At 40.9% G+C, this 24611-nt stretch overlaps 1 protein-coding gene across 1 annotated transcript in view; it reads right to left on the bottom strand.

Annotated features, from left to right (window-relative positions):
• mark2b (MAP/microtubule affinity-regulating kinase 2b) overlaps positions 1-24611 on the bottom strand; it is a gene marked incomplete at its 3' end in the record, with an annotated part of 338660 nt that overhangs the window by 156565 nt on the left and 157484 nt on the right. Inside the window, 1 exon segment of the mRNA XM_084315862.1 lies at positions 1054-1221. Within this exon segment, the coding sequence (XP_084171988.1) occupies positions 1054-1221 (168 nt within the window).

Genomic DNA, 24611 nt, shown 5'->3' with positions numbered 1-24611 from the left:
CGCCGCCGGGCATAAGAAGTTAATTAAACTTGACAGACATTATATCGACGATAATTATCGATATCGAGTTATATGAAAATAATTGTATAATTTTATCGCGATAACGTTTTTGGCCATATCGCCCAGCCCTATGTTAGAGTATGAGGCAATGAGAACACTCTACTGTTCACTCATCTCACCTTATCTCAGTTATTGTGTTGAAGTATGGGGGAATACTTATGGGACCAATATAAAACCATTATATATACTACAGAAGAGGGCTGTAAGAATCACACAAAGTGAATTATCGAGAACACACAAACACATTATTTATTAAATCTAGAATAATTAAACTTGAAGACATGGTTAAGTTTCAAACAATGTTAATTATGTTTAGGGCAAGAAATAATAAACTGCCAGAAAAATTACTAAATCTTTTTCATTTAGAAAGAGAGTTTAGTAGGAGGAAATTAAATTTTAAACATCAGTTTGCACGTACCACTTAAACAGATGTGTCCTTCAGTTATTGGTGTAAAGTTGTGGCCATTCTCTCCATAGCGAGCTTAAGGGATGTAATAGTGTTTGTCAATTCAAAAAGAAAAAAAATTTGTCAGTATGAAAGTCAACTGTGATCTGAATAGTGGGATATTTTCTTTTTTTTCTTTTATTCTTTATTATTATTATTATCATTTAATTTTTTCTTGTTTAAACTGTGGATTGTTTGTTTCTTTGTATATGGTATAAATTATTATTTTGTGTAAATTAGGTTGTACGCCGACCATCAAGTAATACTTGTTTAGTTTAGGAATAAGGGGCTATAAGAATTATTCTTCTTCCTGCTCCTTTTGCCCATGGTATGGTATTTATGATTTTGTATGAAAAACTCCATGATTGTATTGTTTCCATGTGGCAAATAAAACTCTGAATCTGAATCTGGAGAAGACAGTGAGCGCATTTCCCCCCTAATGTCAAATACAGGTGTGTGTGTGTGTGTGTGTGTGTGTGTGTGTGTGTGTGTGTGTGTGTGTGTGTGTGTGTGTGTGTGTGTGTGTGCGTGTGCATAGGACTACCCACCTCTTTGCCAGTGAGGACGTGTCGTGCCAGTTTGACCTTGGCGAAGTTGCCCTTGCCGATGGTCTTCAGCAGCCGGTAGTTGCCGATGTGGGGCTGGTCCTCCGCCGTGGTGGCCACAGAGTTCCGACAGCGCGGCATGCTGGGACGCCCCGACGACGACTTGGAGTCCTGAGAGGAGAGAGAAACAAATGTTGATATGAAGAAAAGAAAAGGACAAAAAATGGAAGTCATGGCCACACCAAAAAAAAAGAAAGAAACACGCACAGGTTGGGTGCAACACGATTTTTATACTTATTGATAACTGATTTAACAATTAGACAAAATAAATCCTAAGATTTCCTTCCTTGCCCTCTACCAATGCTTTCAATGAAAAACAGCAACGACTAAATATGCAGACGACTCTTCTTTGCAAACCTGATGATAGGAATAGGATGAAATGAACCCTTGCACTGAATAAACATAAGTCTGTTTTGAAATTCTTTGGACAGCTCATGTATTTGCAGCTTTAAAATAAATCAATGAGTGTGAATGTGATACATCACCAGAAAGTACTCAGCCAATGAATGAACACAACACTAACTCATCTTTAGATAATAAAGTTTGCCCAAGTTGTTCCTCTGACATATGGTTCTTTGTCTGAGGTACTCAAAGTGAAAATATTTCACAATCAACACTACATTCACCACAATCTAACAAGCAAGCATGGTGCTCCGATATATAACCTAATCACCAGAATCTACAAATAAGCATGATGATCTGCTATATATACTAGGGATGCTCGATATTGGCTTTTTTACCGATACCGATATTCCGATATTGTCCAACTCTTAATTTCCGATACCGATATCAACCGATACCGATATATGCAGGGTTTCCCCCCAAAAAAACGGAATAATTTAAGGTAACTAATAATTTCACTGGATGCATTCAAAAGGCTTTCTAAATGTAAGCATTATCTGTGCAAAATATGATCATTAAAAAACTTACATATCTCTTGTTGTTGAATTAAACCAACATGCATACTTTTGACAATAAATAAAATAAGAATTGGTTCTTACTTGCTTGCCTGGGTAAATAAAGGTTAAATAAATGTTTAAAAAAATAAATAAATTATTGTTCTTTTTTTCTTCTTTTTTTAACAGATTTTCCGATATCACATTTTACTGCCGATATCGGCAGATAATATCGGTCGGCCGATAATATCGGACATCCCTAATATATACTAATCAAAAGCACAGTGACGCACCATGATTATTATTTCAACCAGAAGAGCAATAAAGACCCATATTGAAAAAGCTGAGCATCTGTGCGTTACACTCATAACTAGGGTTGGGCATCGTTTGGATTTGAACGATTCCGATTCTCCATTTCGATTCCTGTTTTTTTTTTTTTTTTTTTTCTCCATTTTTCCTCCGATTTTCTCCCATCCCAATGTTAGTCGTATGCCAATTCCCAGTCCCTTCCTGGTCGCTGCGCACTTACCCCCCACAGTCAGATCATCTGGGAGAGTGGAGGCTACCACGTGCTTCCTCCGACACACGTCCAGCCAATCACCGCTTCTTTTCACCTGGCAGCGCGGATTCTCATTGAGAGGGCGTAGCGTGTGGGAGGACCACACTATCCCCCTCACGTCCAATCCGCGCTTAGCAGGCGCCCCGACCGAACTGTAGGAGTCGCTGTTTACAACGACCCGGACCCACCCCGCCAGCTTCTCCCACCCTCTGATACAGCCAATTGTATCAGTGCAGACGGCCAGCCAAGCTGGTGACAACCCCGGAGCTGTGAGCTGGATTCGAACAGGCAAATCCAGCTCAGCTCCGGGGCTGGTGACGAACGCAATCTCCGCTCGGCCACCTAACCGCCTCGATTCCTGTTCTAAACGATTCTCGATTCCAATTCTTTGAGGTGCAGGTCAAAACAGGTCACAGCTTATTTCGCATGAGATTTTTTTTTTTTTTTAGAAAAACCTTTAATTTGTTTCATACTATTCACATTGTCAGTTGCCTTGATACAGTTTAATTTGGTTGCTGTACTGTAACTAGGGTATTAATTAACAAAGTAAAAAAAAATTATATATATATTTTATTTTTTAAGAATCGAAATGCAAACATGTTACTTCCGGTTCCAGAACCGGAAGTTAGGAACCGGTTCTTATTAGAACCGGTTCTCTGTGCCCAACCCTACTCATAATTGCACCCAGAATACACTGGAAGATGACTCATGAGCAAAGACGGACTCGCTGTAGCCCACGCTGTGCCTTCACCTACTCGGTTGCCTGTGGGCTCAGACTGGGCTCCATACAGTAACAGCCAAAGGAACATTGTCTGTAACCAGGGGCACTAAAGTAACACGTTTTGCATTTATTATACCAACGACATTCCCTTGTTTTGATTTACAGGTTCTCTTGTGCAGTGTTTCTTGAAAAGTGCTTCCAAATAAAACGTAGGACTATTATTTGTAGGATATGTGTACCATTCAAGCCCACATACCAAATAAGCATACTTGCAACGTTGACGCTGAATAAAACATTTATTTGCTAGTATATCTTGTTATTCGACGTCTCATTCAATATGTTAAATTAATTTGTGAAATTGGGTTTTTGTTCTAAACAAATCAGATGTGGTCAATGAATTAGAGCTGGTTATATACCAGGTGTTCAGGTAAGCTAATTAGAGCTGGTTATATACCAGGTGTTCAGGTAAGCTAATTAGAGCTGGTTATATACCAGGTGTTCAGGTAAGCTAATTAGAGCTGGTTATATACCAGGTGTTCAGGTAAGCTAATTAGAGCTGGTTATATACCAGGTGTTCAGGTAAGCTAATTAGAGATGGCCATGTATCAGAAGTGCAGGTTAGCTAATCAAAACAAAGTTTACAAAAAAATTACTGAGGCGACCTTTAAAATATCACATTTTCATGGTGTGTCTAGTATCGAAATGCAAACATGTTACTTCCGGTTCCAGAACCGGAAGTTAGGAACCGGTTCTTATTAGAACCGGTTCTCTGTGCCCAACCCTACTCATAATTGCACCCAGAATACACTGGAAGATGACTCATGAGCAAAGACGGACTCGCTGTAGCCCACGCTGTGCCTTCACCTACTCGGTTGCCTGTGGGCTCAGACTGGGCTCCATACAGTAACAGCCAAAGGAACATTGTCTGTAACCAGGGGCACTAAAGTAACACGTTTTGCATTTATTATACCAACGACATTCCCTTGTTTTGATTTACAGGTTCTCTTGTGCAGTGTTTCTTGAAAAGTGCTTCCAAATAAAACGTAGGACTATTATTTGTAGGATATGTGTACCATTCAAGCCCACATACCAAATAAGCATACTTGCAACGTTGACGCTGAATAAAACATTTATTTGCTAGTATATCTTGTTATTCGACGTCTCATTCAATATGTTAAATTAATTTGTGAAATTGGGTTTTTGTTCTAAACAAATCAGATGTGGTCAATGAATTAGAGCTGGTTATATACCAGGTGTTCAGGTAAGCTAATTAGAGCTGGTTATATACCAGGTGTTCAGGTAAGCTAATTAGAGCTGGTTATATACCAGGTGTTCAGGTAAGCTAATTAGAGCTGGTTATATACCAGGTGTTCAGGTAAGCTAATTAGAGCTGGTTATATACCAGGTGTTCAGGTAAGCTAATTAGAGCTGGTTATATACCAGGTGTTCAGGTAAGCTAATTAGAGATGGCCATGTATCAGAAGTGCAGGTTAGCTAATCAAAACAAAGTTTACAAAAAAATTACTGAGGCGACCTTTAAAATATCACATTTTCATGGTGTGTCTAGTATCGAAATGCAAACATGTTACTTCCGGTTCCAGAACCGGAAGTTAGGAACCGGTTCTTATTAGAACCGGTTCTCTGTGCCCAACCCTACTCATAATTGCACCCAGAATACACTGGAAGATGACTCATGAGCAAAGACGGACTCGCTGTAGCCCACGCTGTGCCTTCACCTACTCGGTTGCCTGTGGGCTCAGACTGGGCTCCATACAGTAACAGCCAAAGGAACATTGTCTGTAACCAGGGGCACTAAAGTAACACGTTTTGCATTTATTATACCAACGACATTCCCTTGTTTTGATTTACAGGTTCTCTTGTGCAGTGTTTCTTGAAAAGTGCTTCCAAATAAAACGTAGGACTATTATTTGTAGGATATGTGTACCATTCAAGCCCACATACCAAATAAGCATACTTGCAACGTTGACGCTGAATAAAACATTTATTTGCTAGTATATCTTGTTATTCGACGTCTCATTCAATATGTTAAATTAATTTGTGAAATTGGGTTTTTGTTCTAAACAAATCAGATGTGGTCAATGAATTAGAGCTGGTTATATACCAGGTGTTCAGGTAAGCTAATTAGAGCTGGTTATATACCAGGTGTTCAGGTAAGCTAATTAGAGCTGGTTATATACCAGGTGTTCAGGTAAGCTAATTAGAGCTGGTTATATACCAGGTGTTCAGGTAAGCTAATTAGAGCTGGTTATATACCAGGTGTTCAGGTAAGCTAATTAGAGATGGCCATGTATCAGAAGTGCAGGTTAGCTAATCAAAACAAAGTTTACAAAAAAATTACTGAGGCGACCTTTAAAATATCACATTTTCATGGTGTGTCTAGTTAATAATAAGGTGACTGGCTGTACAGCTCTCACACATCACTGTTTGTACACTAAGGCTAATTGCGCCTCTTTGTCTACACAGAGGAACACCCATTGGCTCTCGTGTATTTACAGGTCCATTCTTGGTATGCTCCCCTCATACTTTCATATCACGCAACATTAGCAGCTATACTTCCCTGCAGAAGCTAACCGCAGGAACGACGCAAACAGTGAAACTGAGAGAAGTGGCTTTAAAGTTCTTTGACTATCCAGTGATTTTGTAGTTACTGCAATTCTTTATAGCACTTTTCTCTAAAAACAGAGCAAGATTGAACTCTGAAACTTTGTCACAAGACAAGTTCAATTTCACTTATAACAACATTTTGAAAAAGTTTGTTTCTACAGGGCAGTATAGCTATGCCCGACGCCCGTCTGACCTGTACTTATGATCTGTACCCAAGGTCCACACAAACTAGGCGAGTTGGCTTTTAGATGTTCCGCTCCCTCTTCCTGGAATACACTACAAGCTACCTTGCGGCTGGAAAATCTGATTCCTTTTGATGAATTTAGTCAGGAACTGTCTGTGCTTCTGATCTGAATATATCTCACTTCCTTTAACCCTGGCCCTGAACACTTGACGTTTAACACTTTGGGTGCCACGCCTCTTCCGGGAAGTTATCGCCTCATGCCAACCATTAGACCCATGTAATCGATCACCTTGTTTGTAGAGCTATAACCATATTCTATATTATAGATATGGATACAGTACTATAGTCATTTGACACTGGGTTTCTTCCGGTCAAGATGCAAAAAAGAAATAATTTTTCCATCCATACGTTCCCGTGTTATACCGTGGTGAATATAAGTATGGTTTTAGAGCAGTCTATCGTAATCCATGAAATGCTTGAGTTATAGTCCTACACGTCGATTACATTGTAGACTGTAGCGTTTCTCGCCTGAACCCGCTATTGTTCTGGATGCAAATCCACATTATCGGTATTATGTTCCATCATGAATACATGAAAGGGGGGGGGGGTCGTTTCTGATTATTCGAGCGTCAGTAACGGCATTCGCATTGAACACTAAAAACTAGGGATGTCCGATATTATCGGCCTACCGATATTATCGGCCGATATTGGCATAAAAATGTGATATCGGAAAATATTGGTATCGGTTTTCAGGGGGGGGGAACCCTGCATATATCAGTATCGGTTGATATCGGTATCGGAAATTAAGAGTTGGACAATATCGGTATCGGTAAAAAAGCCAATATCGAGCATCCCTACTAAAAACAGTTATCAGCCCGATCGCTATGAAAGCATTGCTGGATCGAGCTAGAATTGACGTCAAATCGCCCTTACCTTTGGCCGAAAGTAATCAAAAAAGAATATTCCAATTTCTTGATCGCCATCTGGTAGATCCAATCCCCATTTGCTCAACGTTATAAACGACCATAACATACGGATCAAGCATAGTTGACGTGCTTCGATGTAACCGGCTGAACTGTGCGCCTCCCCGAGAACAAGAAATGTAATCCAAGACCTGGGGTCATTCCACAGCCCAGGATACAATGTTAGAAATGTAGCTCGATACCGCCGCCTGGTAGGATGCGGCCGGTACTGCACCTTAGGATTCCCACTATGCATTTTTCAGCCAACACACAGCTCCCTGAGATTGAAGAGGGTATTCAAATCTGAAAAAAGGAAAAACGACCCTGAAACAAGAATCTTCGTTTATGGCGCTGAACGGTTGGGGCACAGACACGAGAATTCTCATTTTTGGCAATTAATGTGTTAATGATATTACTTTATGTAATTATTCTTTTGAATGCGTTTTGTACGATATTATTCTATGTATGTATTCTTTTGAATGTGTTTATGATATTATTCTATGTATTTATTCTTTTGAATGTGTTGTGTATGATATTATTCTATGTATTTATTCTTTTGAATGTGTTGTGTATGATATTATTCTATGTATTTATTCTTTTGAATGTGTTGTGTATGATATTATTCTATGTATTTATTCTTTTAATGTGTTTTGTATGATATTATTCTATGTATGTATTCTTTTGAATGTGTTGTGTATGATATTATTCTATGTAATTATTCTTTTGAATGTGTTGTGTATGATATTATTCTATGTATTTATTCTTTTGAATGTGTTTTGTATGATATTATTCTATGTATTTATTCTTTTGAATGTGTTGTGTATGATATTATTCTATGTATTTATTCTTTTGAAAGTGTTGTGTATGATATTATTCTATGTATGTATTCTTTTAATGTGTTTTGTATGATATCCTATGTATGTATTATTTGTATGTGTTTTGTATATTAGTCTATGTATTTATTATTTGTATGTGTTTTGTATGATATTATTCTATGTATTTATTCTTTTGAATGTGTTTTGTATGATATTATTCTATGTATGTATTCTTTTAATGTGTTTTGTATGATATCCTATGTATGTATTATTTGTATGTGTTTTGTATATTAGTCTATGTATTTATTATTTGTATGTGTTTTGTATGATATTATTCTGTATTTAATCTGCATTTGTTTTATGTGTAGCATCTGTATGTTTTAAATGCTGCTGTCTTGACCAGGTCTCTTGCAAAAGAGATTCTTAATGTCTAATAAGGCTGGTTAATTAAGCAAAAAAATAGCACTTTTTATTCAACATTTTATGTTGCGCGGAATGCACACACACTCGGAGAGCAGAAATGTGCGCTGTGGTGGCATGTTTTGCATGGACGACAACCATGGTAGGGTTTCAACTCCTGGGTAGGGTCAAAGCAATTGTGTGTGTGTGTGTGTGTTTAAGTGTGTGTGCGTATGTATGTGTGTGATCTAAGCGGACAGGTGACAGGGATCAGGGTCAGAGGAGAGGATGACTGGCTCCAGGGTGACGAGACGCAAACACACACACTTAGAAACACACACAGGCATCACAACATGCATGTCTGTGCACTGCACTGCACACACACACACACACACACTCGCAACCAAGCAGACAGAAACACACACCCCTCTAGGGATATCTGACACCAGACAGGACCGCCAGTGAAATTCACACAGTTCCACTGCAGAGTGAAGTTTACATACTCACTGTGTATCCTCCTCTCACTTCCTCTATCTCTCTCACTCACTACCCCTCCTCTCTCACTACCCCTCCTCTCTCTCTTCCTCGCTCACTACCCCTCCTCCCTTTATCTCTCACTCACTAGTCACTACCCATCCTCTCTCTCTTCCTCTCTCACTACCCCTCCCCTCTCTCTCCATCTCTCTCACTACCCCTCCCCACTCTCTTCCTCTCACTAACCCTTCTCTCTCTCACTACCCCTCCCCTCTCTCACTACCCCTCCTCTCACTACCCATCCTCTCCTCTCTTCCTCTCACTACCCATCCTCTCCTCTCTTCCTCTCACTACCCCTCCTCTCTCTCCATCTCTCTCACTACCCCTCCTCTCTTCCTCTCACTACCCATCCTCTCCTCTCTTCCTCTCACTACCCCTCCTCTTTCTCCATCTCTCTCACTACCCCTCCCCTCTCTCTCTACCCTCCTCTCTTCCTCTCTCTCACTACCCATCCCCTCTTCCTCTCACTACACATCCTCTCTCTTCATCTCTCTTACTACCCCGTCCCTCTCTCTCAACCTCTCTCTCCATCTCTCTCACTACCCATCCTCTCTCTCCCCCTCCTCTCACTACCCACCCTCTCTTCCTCTCTCACTACCCCTCCTCTCTCCATCTCTCTCACTACCCCGCCCCTATCTCTCTACCCCTCTCTCTTTCACTACCGCTCCTATAACTGTAAATACAAACATTCTCCAAACATGTCCTATTTAAAACCTATTTAAGACAATTGTGTTGGCAACCTCGCTCTCTATAAAACAATTTCCGCTTAAATTAGATTATAATGAGTCCTCGGAAACAGTTGGCACAGATAATAGGGTCTTGTTAAGCAAGCTTCAAATACATTCGTTTAACATTATATCAAAGTACAAGTTCTTACCTACAAAATAAGCCATCACGTACAAATCGGGCGAATAATCATGTCTCTGCCACAACTACAGCGCGAGCTGTGAGTGAATTACGCGAAGGGGCGCATTATGGCAGGAGACTTATTTTATGAAAAAGAGTGAAGCGAGGGCGGAAGTGGCAATTTTTCAAAGTAAAATAGCAGGAAGAATAATAAATAAAATAAATGTCATTTTAAACAACTTTATTCTTTCTTTGCGGCCCGGTACCAAATGATCCACGGCCAGGCACCGGTCCGCGACCCGAAGGTTGGGGACATCTGCTATAGAGCCTTCTCTCTATACTCCGTTATGCGCTAGCTTAGAGACTTGTGGAGCGCGTACTGGAGTACATTATTCAATGTGACTGGCAGCCAGCTTTTGTGCAACGGAGAAATACAATTTAAATTGTGACGGAGAGAAGATCATCTCCCGATTCAGATACAATTGAACACAAACGGTTCAAAAGATATTAATGTTTCTCTGCATATTTTCACACCGCCAACAAAGTACTGGGCCCTGTTGTTTCGGAATGGATTTAGGTGAGTCTCCCCTCCTCTCATTTCTGTGCTTCTCCTCTCCGATACCCGAGACAGAAAGTACTTAGCCAGTGGCCTGTTTTTCACACAGCAAAGAAATGAATACTGACGGACAATCTAACAATAATTAACACATTTACAAGTCCTATTAAGTTTTGCAAATAAGGAGACTTAGAGAACATTTCAAAGCACTCAAAATGGCCAATATCTCCATTTCAACCTATTTCTGAATTGCGCAACATTTTGGGGTTTTCTGAGGAATCGTGAGCTCCTTAGGTCGCTTTCACATATAGTTTTGCTGACTCGGTGCGGTTCTGGTGGTGAAGTTGCAACATTGTTGCATTCTTCATTTGGTTCGTCTGCGTTCACATAGCAATTTGTGAGGCGCACCGAACTTTCTGAACAATGTCACGCGGTCGAAAAGGGCGCTCGTCTATTGGACAGTGGAAATGTGTGTGTGTGGCTGCGAGCCCGTGTGTGCGCGCGCGTGTGTGTCTGTGTGTGGACTGCGAGCCCTCCAGATCAGCGGAGGCGAGTTTTGACGTGGCATTGATCCATTGTTCTATTGAAGCTAGTGATGCACCGATGTGAAAATTGTGGCCGATACCGATAACCGATATTAATATTGCTGTTCTGGCCGATACCGATATTTACCGATGTCGATATCTCTGTATAGAAAACACTTTTTTATGATAATCAAATAAAGAGCTATTTTCCAAAACGCATAATTTTTTTACTTTTGTAACTTATTTTCAGAAATGACTGATATTTTGAAACTATTTAAGGCCAAAACATGTTAAAAAAAATTAATATCGGCCCTATCTTGATATCGGACCGATACCGATTATATCGGCGGCCGATATATCGTGCATCACTAATTGAAGCCCATTACCACCATCCTCTCGCTAAACAACTTGTACACCACGTTGTTTTTATGAGTGCCCACAAGTAGCTGTTTTATTTGGTCTTCTGCCCATATGTGTACAGTGTGCTTGTTTTGCAGTGAATGCCGTTCACCTCGGTAATAATATAATAAGCCGCGTTTTTTCTTCCTTCTTCCCAAGATAGATAGATAGATAGATAGATAGATAGATAGATAGATAGATAGATAGATAGATAGATAGATAGATAGATAGATAGATAGATAGATAGATAGATAGATGCAGTGTGCTTGTTTTGCAGTGAATGCTGCGAGCAGTGGTAATAATAAGCACTTCCTATATTTGGTCCGATGAAGCGAACCGAGACCTATGCTTTTGGTCGGACCAGAGTTCGCCTGCTTGGTCCACGGACCGAGTTCGACGCGCATTCACACACACCCGAAAAACCGGACTATCGAATTCTGGTCCGATAGTCCGGACCAAACAGCCCCTGTGTGAAAGCGACCTTAGACTAGACTGTGCCGGGTCACAACTTACAACCTTTGAAACATAGGAAAATATTGATAAATGAAGCGCATTTGATTGTATAAATCAGTACAATAACCTCCTCCTCCATCATCGGTTGGTTCCTGGAAACCAGATATATGAATAACATGGTATTCATGTCCAGTGTTTACAACAGGGTTTCCATTCCAAAGTTATTAGTGGTGGAAAACTATGGATCCACATAGTCAGCAGCGTTAAGAGAAGTGTAGTTGTGATTAGGGATGCCCCGATCGATCGGCCACCGATCGTTATCGGCCGATACTCAGTATAAATATGCAATCTGTGAATTCCGATAATTAGTCATATTCGCCGATAGCGGAAACCGATCAAGCGAAGCTCTCACTCGCTGTCTGTCTCAGACACACACGACCTGCAAACTGCCGCTGCTCCTCCTCCCTAGCCCCGCCCGCCCCCGTGTAGAGTTTGTAAACAAAGAGGTGCGGCTCCTCTGCTCGAGTCTGTAGTGCACTGCATTCGACCTGCGCTAACGTTAGCTACCTACCTAGCTATCGTTACTGTTTAAACAAAATTACCCAGTCAACTATTCACGTTTAGTAGGCATTGTCTAACGGTATTTAGCCGGCTAGCTACCGATAGCTCCTGATATCAACAAATGATCCAGAAAGTCTAGTAGTTCATGTTCATACCTCAGTTAGCTTGCGTTAGCTGACGTTCGTTTACTGTTCAAAACGAAATGTCCCATTGAACTAAAGTTCTGTCTTAACGTCATCTAGCCGGCTAGCAGTAGCTACAGATAGCTCTTGATATCAATGTCTTATAACATTGATTTAATGCGTATTCGAGCTGAGGGCTTGCTGAATGTGAAACGACCAAAGCACTTAACGTTACCAATGGGGTCCCGCTGCAGCGCCGAAGAATCCTTTTGAGCTGGGCTACTAGACAGCGTTTCCGTTAGCCGGTAATTACCGGTATTTGGCCGGCAAAATCTGTTGAAGTCCGACATATTTAATCTCTCCGGTCATAGTGTCCGGTGAAAATAGTTCCCTCTGGGCACAGTTTGATTATTTGAATTGTATTTGGATGGGCTGGAGTTGGGTGAACGAAACAATCATTGCGTTTGTTGTCGTTGCTTCGCTCAGCGAGAGCTTGCTGCTGGATTTGCGGAAGGCATGCAGCTGCAGACCCACATAACCCACCAGCTTTGCTGGCACAGTGCGGTCCCCAGACCTGGAAAGCTGCTCTGCGGGTCTGCAGCTGGATGCTTCTTGCAAACTAACTGCTGCCGGCTCGCGCTGATAACAGCTTTCATTGTTGGACCGGCTGCTTGGTGGAGCAACGATGAAACGAATGTAATGAATCGTTCGTCGCATGGGCTATTTAATTTTGGCCTGTTTTGGTACGGTTCGGGTGATCAAGTTGTGCTTGGAGGGAGTTGTTTTCACCGGACATTATGACCAGCACCAAGTCGTTGGGAGGTGGAGAAATACATCACGCAAACCCGGCCACGATAACGTTGCCGTCTCTCTCTGCAAAATTTCTCAGTTCTTCGCTTGATATAATTAATACAAATGTCCAATATAACGGAATTCGTTAGCTCATAAAAATGTGATTATAACAGACTGCTGTTTAGTGTCGGACCGACTGCCCACATACGCGGTCTATTTTATTTCAAGTCAGCAGCAGCACGGAGTATCGAGGGACTTATTTTATTTGGAATATATTAATGACTGTATACGCAAAAGTAGCCTAGTTTTAAATAATAATATTATAAATCTACATGCCTTGAGGATGACATTCTTTATATAGTCTGCCTATAAATTGTTTTAAAGCTCAATAAACTATGACCGGAATTAATCTCATTTGTCCGGTAGATTGAAATCTTGCAGGTCACGGAGACCGGCAACAATTTTTTCTAACGGAAACCCTGCTACTAGAGTACACACAGACAGTGGAGCTGTTTGCAGATAGTGAGCATTTTGACTTGTTGCGTGGTGGCGATGTCTCGCAGTCGCAGATAATACAAGTACAAGTCTAATTATATAATATATATATTTTATAAAAGAAAAAAAAAACTTTTTATATAAAATAATTTTTAATTTCTTTGTAATCAAAAACAATCGGTATCGGATCGGTATCGGCCGATATGGATCACGACGATCGGTGATCGGTATCGGTGGCAAAAAACGTGATCGGGGCATCCCTAGTTGTGATGGGCCTGTCTTGATAATGTGGTGGACCTCCAGAAATAACATTTAGGAGGGAAACACAGAGCAGATGGAAGACCAGGGATAGGTGTGTGCTGCCTGATGCTGACAGGTCTGGTCCACTGATTAATGACACAGATTAAGACGGTTTAGTAGAAATAATGCTGGGATTAAAACCGAAGGGCCTTTCGTGACTGTGACGCAGCCAACACGGCTGTGTGATTTAATTCAAGGTGGATCGCTGTTGTCGTTTAACAAGTAACAATAGTCATCAAAGTGTTGCGTGTTACAGTGTAGGTTAGTTTATTAGGACAAGTGCATGACAGTAAGGTTAGTTAGGGTTAGATTTTTTTTATTTTATTTTTTTTATTTTATTTCAGATAATGGTTGAAGAAGTGAGTCTTTAGTCGACGGCGAAAGATTGGATGGGATTCGGCTGTCCTAACTGGGGTGGGTAGTTCATTCCACCATTGTGGGGCAAGGACTGAGAATAGGCGTGTAGGCAGGGAGCGAAATAAACGTTTTGACTCACCGGCCAGTGGCGGGTAGATGGGAAGAATCTACCCGCCAAGCATATTTCTTACCTGCCAAATTTTTTTTGATTAAAAAAATATATATATATATATATTTTATATAAAACATTTTTTTTAAATAAAATATATATTATATAATCATACTTGTAGTTGTATTATCTGCGAGACATCGCCACCACGCAATAAGTCAAAATGCTCGCTATCTGCAAACAGCTCCACTGTCTGTGTGTACTCCTGTGCTGCAGCGGGACCCTATACTAAGGCCATGGTTAGACTAGTCACATTCCTGGCGTTTTTTTATACGTTTTTGACGACGTTTGATGTCCCTATTACACAGAAATGCGTTTTTTTGAGGATACGGCTGAAACGCAAAATTGTGTTTGCGTTTGGAGATACGCAAAAAAAACGAATCGACAACAGCGTGTAGTCAGCACGCTAGCCGTTGTTGCGAAAACGCCCATGCGCAGTAGATACCATCTGCGTGCCCTTCCGGTGACAACAGTGTGTGTGTCCCAAATAGCTTCAGCTACCATGTGTTGTCAAGTTATTGTTATAAGGACCCCAGTCCAAGCTACAACAGTCTGCATTCCCTTAACAATTGTTTGTATTGAGCCGTATTGTATTGTACCCATATGCAATATGTTAAATAAAGTTTACATCCATTCATTCTGCTAGCATTACCGATTGCATGAGCAGCTGGCTAACGTGAGCTATCAGGATTCAGACCCTGTTAGCTCAGAGCTCCTCTTTCAACTTAACAAGCATTAAACAAAATGGCCCAGTCATCTATTCACCTTTGTTTAATACACACAGCGTTGTCTCTAATGTTATCTAACTACTGATAGCTCGCGATATCATCAGTTTTGGTGCTGGCTAAGTAGCGTGAGCTAACGTTAGCTTCTAGCCACAATGCTATATTGTTATAATGGCATACTCCATTGACGTTAGCATGCAGCTAACAATGCTACCGATCGTTTTTTAGACTAAACTATCCGCTCTTGGTGGTCACTTGTGTTGATGTTAGTTTTGTTTCATCAACAAATGACAGGCAGAACACAGTGAATGTATCCGTTTTGTTTATTGCACTTTTATTAGGCTTTGCTGAAAAAGAATTGCTGCATTGAGTAAATAGGCAAGATGGTGGCGCGGCATAGGCGCCTGCCTTATTGACATTTTCTTTGCTGGAGCTTCCAGGAAGTGTATTGGCACATTCGTTCTGATTGGTTGAAATTGCCTTCATGTTTGCCACCTACTGCCACCTACTGCTTTGGCAGTGTACTACATCAGTGTGCTCGGGTGACAAAAACGGAAAAAAAAACGAAAGTGTGACTCGAGGCGCACGACGTCGCGGCGATACGCATATGAAAACAATACGAAGATGATACGAAAGGTGTAACCGCCGCCTAATACTCTACATTCAGCATGCAAGGATTCTCCGGCGCTGCAGCTGGACCCTATTGGTATAATGTTGGGGTTCTTTGGTCAAATCACATTCATAAAGCCCTCAGCTACAATACGCATTGAATCAATGTTATAAGACATTGATATCAGGAGCTATCTGTAGCTACTGCTAGCCCGCTAGGTAACGTTAAGACAATTTAGTTTACTGGGACATATAGATCTAACGTGAGCTAGCTAACGTGAGCTAGCTAACGAGGGAACGGCGGTATTATGCACTCGAGTCGACTATTGCTGGAGCATTTGTTGATATCAGTAGCTAGCCAGCTAGATACCGTTAGACAATGCCTCGTCATGTATTAAACTAAAAGTGAATAGTTGACTGGGTCATTGTTTAAACAGTAACGGTAGCTCATGGAGGTCCGATCTAGACTAGAGCAGACTGCCCGCATATCGCAATGGTGGCGTTTCAGGAAGTAAACAAGCCAAATGAGAGCTTCCGATTGGTCATTTGCTTTCTTTCTCATGAAACCAGTCACGTCACTCTACTGTGATTGGACCGTTGACTTGAGTGCAATGTGGGACTTGTAGTTTTTTAACGATCTCGCAGCGGAGAAAAAAAAAACGAGATAGGCTATAATCTGTACTCGCACAATCAAAATAAGAGTATCGTTATGAACTACACGTCTACACGCCACACGGCGGGCAGCCCTCTAAGTGTCAAGCGCCAAAGGTAAAAACTGAGCGCCCCTGGCGGGCGGCGGGCTTTAGTTTCGGTCCCTGCGTGTAGGTGGTGTATGTGTTTGAGGATGATATCCTTCAAACAGGCAATAGTGATGATATAATTTGGGCAGTGCTGAGCTGGGTTCCTTTCCTCCAGTGTATTTGTCCCCCGGCCCCACCCAATGGCCCCATGCACACACACACACAAAGTAAAAATAAAAATTGAAAAAAAAAGTTGATATTTTTTTTTAAACTGCGATTTTCTTTTTTTAATGTTCGAAGCTTGTGCCATCGAACGAAGCTTCGAAGTATTTAAGACAGCCCTAGTAAACACACACAAATGTATGAGTGAAGAAAGTCCTAATCTGTGTGTGTGTGTGTGTGTGTGTGTGTGTGTGTGTGTGTGTGTGTGTGTGTGTGTGTGTGTGTGTGTGTGTGTGTGTGTGTGTGTGTGTGTGTGTTAGGGTTGGAACAGTTCACAAAAATCGCGGTTCGGTTCATATCGCTGTTTTGGGGACACGGTTTTGGGTTCAGTATGGTTCAGCGGGAAAATAAATTCCATTGCAAATTCACAAAATAAAAATACATTTAAAAAATGACCAAGTGTTGCCTTCAATGCATTAGTTGAAAACATAAGGAACTCTCTTGACTTCCGGTTTAGCTGCAATATGTAGCGCACGCAATTGGTTACAGCTCCGCTCCCGTTATCGTTAATTTCGTTTAAAAACCTTATTTGGACAATACCAAAAGAGATTAGACCACATCGTATGTATTGATAAGACCATCTACTAACTATATCAAAAGACAACATGGATAAGGATAAGAAAAAGGGTGGAAGGAAACAAGACACAGCAATTCTAACGGCGCCGATTGAAACACGTTCAAGGAAAATGACAGGCGACGCTGTGGCAGATCCGTTGGTGACAAGCCCCGACGCGGGGAATATAGAGGAGAATACACAGGGACCAAGGACAACTGGCCCCGAGAGGGAGACAATAGATGACAACATAACAGGAACATCAGAAAAAAGTACCGTGAAGGAGAAAGCAGGCGATTTTGAGAAGATAATAGCAAAAACATCCATCGGATCCCTCACTGCTCCAATAACATCAACTGACACAAGCAGTTCAATTACACAACCCGACTTCAACTCTCTGACTATCCTGATAAAAGAACAGATGGTCGCTTTCAAAGCACACGTTGAACACATCGATACTAAATTCGAAGAGGTTATGAGAGCGGTCGCTTTACAGTCCATGCGAATCACGACAGTGGAGAATACGGTGACAGAAATTACACGGGCAGTCAAGGCGAACGAAGGTGGCATGACAGAGATGGGAAAAGAGATGGAAAGTGTGAAAGAAGAATACCGGAGGGAAATACAAGGGCTTAAAAACGAAGCGACGGAGAGGCTACTAGAATCCCAACGCTACCACAGGCGGAATAACATCCGCATTGTAGGGCTTGATGAAGCAGTAAACTGCGAAGATCCCAACTTTCCAACAGTGTTATCAACGATTTTGGGTAACATCGATCCAAACACAGTGCCAGAAGTGGACCAAGTTTACAGAATCGGTTCTCGGGGGCAAAGAATCAACGGGCCAAGAGTCATCATTGTCACTCTGCGGAAGACTACAACAAGGGATGACATCATCAAATTTGCTCGCAACCAACGTGGGAATCTGAATTATGGTGATAAACCAATATTTATCTACGAAGATTTGAGCAAAGATGCCATCATCCGACGTCTACCATACAAGGAGGTGATGCAAAAGCTGTTCAAAGCCGGTTACAAGCCAAGGCTATCATACCCGGCGCTGTTATCATTCTTGGGCAGTGACGGCCGCAGGTCAGGTGTATACACACCTATTGAAGCTGAGGATTTTCTGAATCGAAATGGAGCAAATAACCCAAGGCAGGACGAAAATGCCGGAAACAGATAAGCCTCTTTCTCAATGTATACCAGTGTTAGAATGACTTTATTGTGTTCATCAAGGTAGCAGACGATATGCAAGCTGTCTATAACAATGTGTACTGTGTATAATACGTTTCATAATACATTATAATTTCAGTCTCTGGTCTCTGAGGAGACAAATACATATCATTGCAAAAAGATCTATCTGGAATATTCTGGGTTTATCGCTCAAATGCCCTGGGTCTCTTAGATCATTCTGGAACATAAAATAGTCTAGGCACTAGTATACTCTACAACCTTCTAGAACAGGGGTGCCCAACCTTTTTTGAACCAAGATCTACTTTTTAATTTGCCACCTAGCCGAGAGCTACCAGCCCAAATTTGTCCTACTCTCGGCTAAGATAAGATAAGATATTCCTTTATTGATCCCCTTGGGGAAATTCAGGCATAATAGCAGCATGGGGGAAGGGGGGGGGGGGGGGTACAGGTAGTAAAAACAACACAAATGTCAATATAATTTACTATCTAACTAACTGAAAAATATATTCACAGTGTCATAAGGTGCATAAGGCTAGTATTAGTAGTAATAGTATTACCCATTCAATATGCACATGACAGAAAATATTATATGCCATATAATATTTTCTGTCATGTGCATATTGAATGGGTAATACTATTACTACTAATACTAGCCTTATGCACATTATGACACTGTGAATACTGTGAATATATTTTTCAGTTAGTTAGATTCTAACTAACTGAAAAATATATTCACAGTATTCAGTGTGATAAGGTGCATAAGGCTAGTATTAGTAGTAATAGTATTACCCATTCAATATGCACATGACAGAAAATATTATATGCCATATAATATTTTCTGTCATGTGCATATTGAATGGGTAATACTATTACTACTAATACTAGCCTTATGCACCTTATGACACTGTGAATACTGTGAATATATTTTTCAGTTAGTTAGATTCTAACTAACTGAAAAATATATTCACAGTATTCACAGTGTCATAGGTGCATAAGGCTACAGAAAATATTATATGCCATATAATATTTTCTGTCATGTGCATATTGAATGGGTAATACTATTACTACTAATACTAGCCTTATGCACCTTATGACACTGTGAATACTGTGAATATATTTTTCAGTTAGTTAGATTCTAACTAACTGAAAAATATATTCACAGTATTCAGTGTGATAAGGTGCATAAGGCTAGTATTAGTAGTAATAGTATTACCCATTCAATATGCACACAACAGAAAATATTATATGGCATATAATATTTTCTGTCATGTGCATATTGAATGGGTATATAATATAATATGCTATTTTATATATCATTGTAACAGTGTAGTGTAGGACTTACAAGAATGACAAGACTGTAACTGTAACTTCTCAAGTTTATTTCACACTCTGCATACACACTGACAACACACACACTCAGTTCAATGGGCATGAGAACATGTGTTTACATTGCCAAAGCAAAAGTGGAACAATACAATAAAAATATATGTACAATAAAAAAAGGAATAGGAATGATGTGTAAACAGAGCTGTCACATTGCAAAATGGAATACAATCAAAAAACAATTCCACAAAAAGGTCTGTCAACAGTCACTGATAGTTCTCCTTTATCTGTTTTTTTTTTAATTAAATGTCTCTACCTTAGTGAGAACGCTGGCACTGGGAAGAGGTAGCTAGTTTTTCAATGTCTGGGTTGTAGGAGCTGGTTGCAAGCCTCAGGCAGTCCACAAGATGGTCATCTGTTAATGTGGTTCTGTACTTGGACTTGATGATCTTCATGTGAGAGAAAGCAGACTCACACAGGTAGGTTGATCCAAAACATGCTGTTAAGTTCATGGCACATCTTCTGAGGTTGGGGTACTTCTCAGGCAGCAGTAGCTCCCAGAACTCTGCCTTCATCCCTTGTGTTGCCCTGGCTTTAATCTCAATGTCAGTTTGAAGTGTGAGGATCTCGTTCTCCACAGCATGGCTGTCCAGATTAAACAGTGTGGCCACTTTGGATGTGATGTCATCCACATCTACAGTTCCAAATGGAAAACACATGTAGCTTGCAACAGGTTCAAGTATTGAAAAGTCTGTGAAGCGCTTATCAAACTCTGACAAGATGCTTTGAACTTGCTCCTCATAATGTGTGCAATCAAACTGTGCGGTGTCCTCACCCTGACGTTGAAGTTCTGCTTGCATGTGAGGAAAGTCGCGTAGGTCACTGCGTTGCAGCCTTCTCGCCCACATGGTGAGCTTGCCTTTACAGGCCTGTACGCTGCGACGAGATCGTCGCAAATTGCCCCCTAATTTGGCCGGTGCGAATGAAAAATTATATCTACTCGCAAGCTTGCGAATAGTGATTTCACCCCTTCATTCGCATTTCACTACACTAACATTAGCCTACAAGCAGGGCTGTACAGGCGACATAATGTTGCGGTTGTAATTTCATTAGACAGACCAGCGCGGACATTTAATAACATGCAATTTAATTGACACGAGCAATGGGCTAACGTTAGCTGGTGGTCCGGAGTGAAGCAGGGACGGCGGAGCTATAGGCTAACGTTAGCTGGTGGTCCCGAGTGAAGCAGGGACGGTGGAAAAGTGAGGAAAGGGGGTGGGTTATATTGACAATATGACAACGCTTGACAACAGAAGTTTAAACATAACTTAATATTTATTAGTTATTCGTTTCTGTATATCATCCACTTTCCATCTCCGTGTTAGACTCTTCCTGTTTACATTCGAGTGTGACGTCATCACCTACGGCAGCTTAGACGATCAAAACGCGAACCTAGAACAAAACCCGGGGGGGGGGGGGGGGGGGGGCTGGCTCTCTTGTGCGTTCTCGCCCCCTCTCTCTCTCTCTCTCTCTCTCTCTCTCTCTACATTCAATGATTTAAAGTAGCCAAACGTTACAGACAGTATAAATACTAACTGGATAGTTGATGATAAACATTTAATTTCATTATCTGAAATATTCTAAAATCATTAAGTCTGCTATAAGCCATTATCCCTTTGTGTGTAATTATTATTTTCTCACAGTAGTATATATATATATATATATATGTGTGTGTGTGTGTGTGTGTTTGGCTAAAGTGGATAGAAAACACAGTACTGTGCAAAAAAAGGGCACCCAAGAGTTTTTATATAAATAGTCTTAGATGTAAATAAATTTTTTTATTAGTGTGTCAGTAGACTACTCTTAGTACATTTTCATTAAATTATTTTTTAAAGCATCTTCATGGTTTAATAATGCAAACATATGTTGCAGGGACTTATTATAATCATCATATTGGCGTGACTGTATGCATCAAAGGGTTAAATCAAGCATTTTAAGTGCTTTAGGAAATGTCAAAATATTGCGATATATATTGTGTATCGTGATATGGCCAAAAAATATCGCAATATCATTTAGAGGCCATATCGCCCAGCCCTACTATAATGGTAAAATAGTTATTTAAAAATTTGCCCCTAAAAAATATTCTTTGCCCCTAAATTTCTCATTTAGGGGCAAGTGTGCCCCTAGTGAAAAAGCTTAGCGTACAGCCCTGCTTTAAAAGCATTCACTGAGCTGATCATGTTTATTACACATTTATCCTTTCCCTGCAGCTCTAAATTCAGGTTATTCAGCATGCCAGTGACATCGGTTATGAATGCCAAATTCAAAAGCCAGTTGTTGTCCTCTAGATGTGTATATTCAGCATGTTTAGCAAGCTTGAGAAACTCTTTAATTTCAGGCAGCAACTCGCTGAATCTCTCCAGAAATTTACCTCTGCTCAGCCACCTTACATCTGTGTGCAGCAGCAGGTCTGTGTGCTCCGCCCCCGTCTCCTCCATATGTGCACGAAATAGCCTCCTCTGTAGGCTCCTTGCCCTGACAGAGCACACAATCTTCATAGCGATGTCCATAACGTCCTTCATATTTAAAATCTTTGCACACAGCACTTGTTGGTGAATTATGCAGTGGTAATTAAGGAAGTCCGGGAAAGCGTCGCTTTTTTTGCACAGTCCGATGAACCCATTATTACAGCCAACCATGGCTGGTGCCCCATCGGTTGTAATAGAGATGAGTTTATGGAGGGGTAGGTTGCTCTGCTTAGCGAACTCCATGAAGGCTTGAAAGATGTCTTCACCTTTAGTGTATCCTTTAAGAGGCAATATGGTGAGCAGCTCTTCTTTTGCGCTCATGTCGTCAAAGGCCATTCTAATGTAAATACATAGCTGTGCCACATCTACCATATCAGTCGATTCATCGAACTGCAGGGAATAACACTCGCATGTATTAATGTCCCTCATGAGTTGCTGGTGGACATCCTCGGACATTTCCTCACAGCGCCGGGTCACAGTATTACGTGACAGCTGAAGGTCTTTAACAGCATCCATAATCTCTGTGTGATACTTGGAATTACCGAAGAGTGAATCGGCAGCGGCAGTCAATGCCTCTTTTACACATTCGCCGTCTTTAAAGGATTTTTTCTTTTTAGCGAGAATGTGACTGACACGATAAGAAGCAATTGTTGCAGCTTTTGCCTTGGTGCTGGGCTTCGTAAAAGTGGACTGTTGTCCCACTAGTGAAGACTTCAGCTGCTGGAGTGCTGTTCTTCGTAGGACTGTTTTTGGAGGAAAATCCGCGCTGTGTTTCTTGTGCATCGTTGTATAATGCCGCTCCAAATTACCCTTTTTCGGCACAGCCACAGTTTGTTTGCAAATCAGACATACTGACTTTGCGTTGAAATAAACAAAAAAGTAAGCCTCCTCCCACTCTTCATGGAAATGATATGTTTTTGGTCTTTTGGCTGCTCCGGCGTTGGAGCTGCTCCCTGGCGGCGGCGGCGGCAGCTCGTCGGAGGGTCCTGGCGGCGGCGGCAGTGAAGTCTTGCTTGCGTTGTTGAAAACTAGCGTCCTCTGAATGAACCTCTTTTTAGCTGGTGGTGTTCCATTCATCTTGCAGTTTCGAGTGACTCAAGACTGGTCTCAGAGCCACGTTTATACTGTACCTGCCAGGTGATGGGCCCGACCCCCACTCATGCCACTCCATGAAAACAAAGGCATCAATTTGCATCCCTATGGTGAAGCTCGCTGTCCGGAATGTAGACGGTATCGATTGGCGCAGGCTGCCTTTTATACACAGGACTGCTCGAACGTGTGTTGTCCTCCCCTCCAAATCAAATCAAATTAAATGATTTTCCAAAATAATCTCGCGGCCTACTTGAAACCAGCGCGCGACCTACCGGTCGATCGCGATCGACTGGTTGGGCACGACTGTTCTAGAATATAAGGCACCATGACAACGAAGCCTACAACTCTAACAATAAACATCCGGTGTGTATACACATAGCAGATAATAAATTAAATGAAGTTCAATCAGTCCTTAATAATACTTTAAAAATTAACCACACCTAAACGTATGAACACCACAAGGTTATTCTAACAATTTAAGTAATCACTCCATTGAAGGCACATTGAAGCTCTAAAAGGCGCTGCTTTTCTATCTTATCTAATCTGTTAATTCGGTTCTAGTGGCTTCTCCACGTTGATAATTATTCTATCTCTCATTCCTTATCTATATCTTTCCTTTGATTTTTATTTTATTTAATTTTTTCTTCTCATTACTCTATATTTTTTAAATATATTTTAACTTACATTGTTCTTTTCCAATGTTCTTCACGTTAAGGTGTCAATATTGCTCTACAATCTTTTCCTTTTTTCCTTTTTTCCCACACGTTAGTAGAGGGTTCAAATGAATATGTCGATGAAAGTTTATTCTCTTTTTTTATTTTTTATTTTATTTTTTTGTCATTTATCACAATACTTCATTACAGTAAGGGAAGGTGCAAGACCAAAAGCGACATTCTATTGCAATAGAATGGAAATGTTAGATCCTATGGCAATTAGCATAGGAAGATTAAGATTACAATGCTCAGTTTGGGCAATCCGGTGGACCATGGGAGAAAGTCAATCGCGGAGGATGTGTTCTTGGAACACAGGCCTGTACGACTTTCTGGGTGAGGGGAAAATAGGGGATTTTTATTTGTATATATATATGTTTTTAAGCTCAGCTCTCAACGGGACCTCATTAATTGGATGTACATCTATTGTAGCTTCACACTCCAGAAGCATTACCAAAAACTACACAAAAACATGCACAGATTATGGCTAGTTTGAATATAATGGTATGGAACACCGGTGGGATAAACAAACA

Source organism: Notolepis coatsorum (genome assembly GCF_963971535.1).
Source record: "Notolepis coatsorum genome assembly, chromosome: 1".
In the NCBI taxonomy this organism is placed as follows: Eukaryota; Metazoa; Chordata; class Actinopteri; order Aulopiformes; family Paralepididae; genus Notolepis; species Notolepis coatsorum.
Note: the sequence above shows the minus strand (reverse complement) of the source record. Positions and strands in the feature narration are given on the sequence as shown.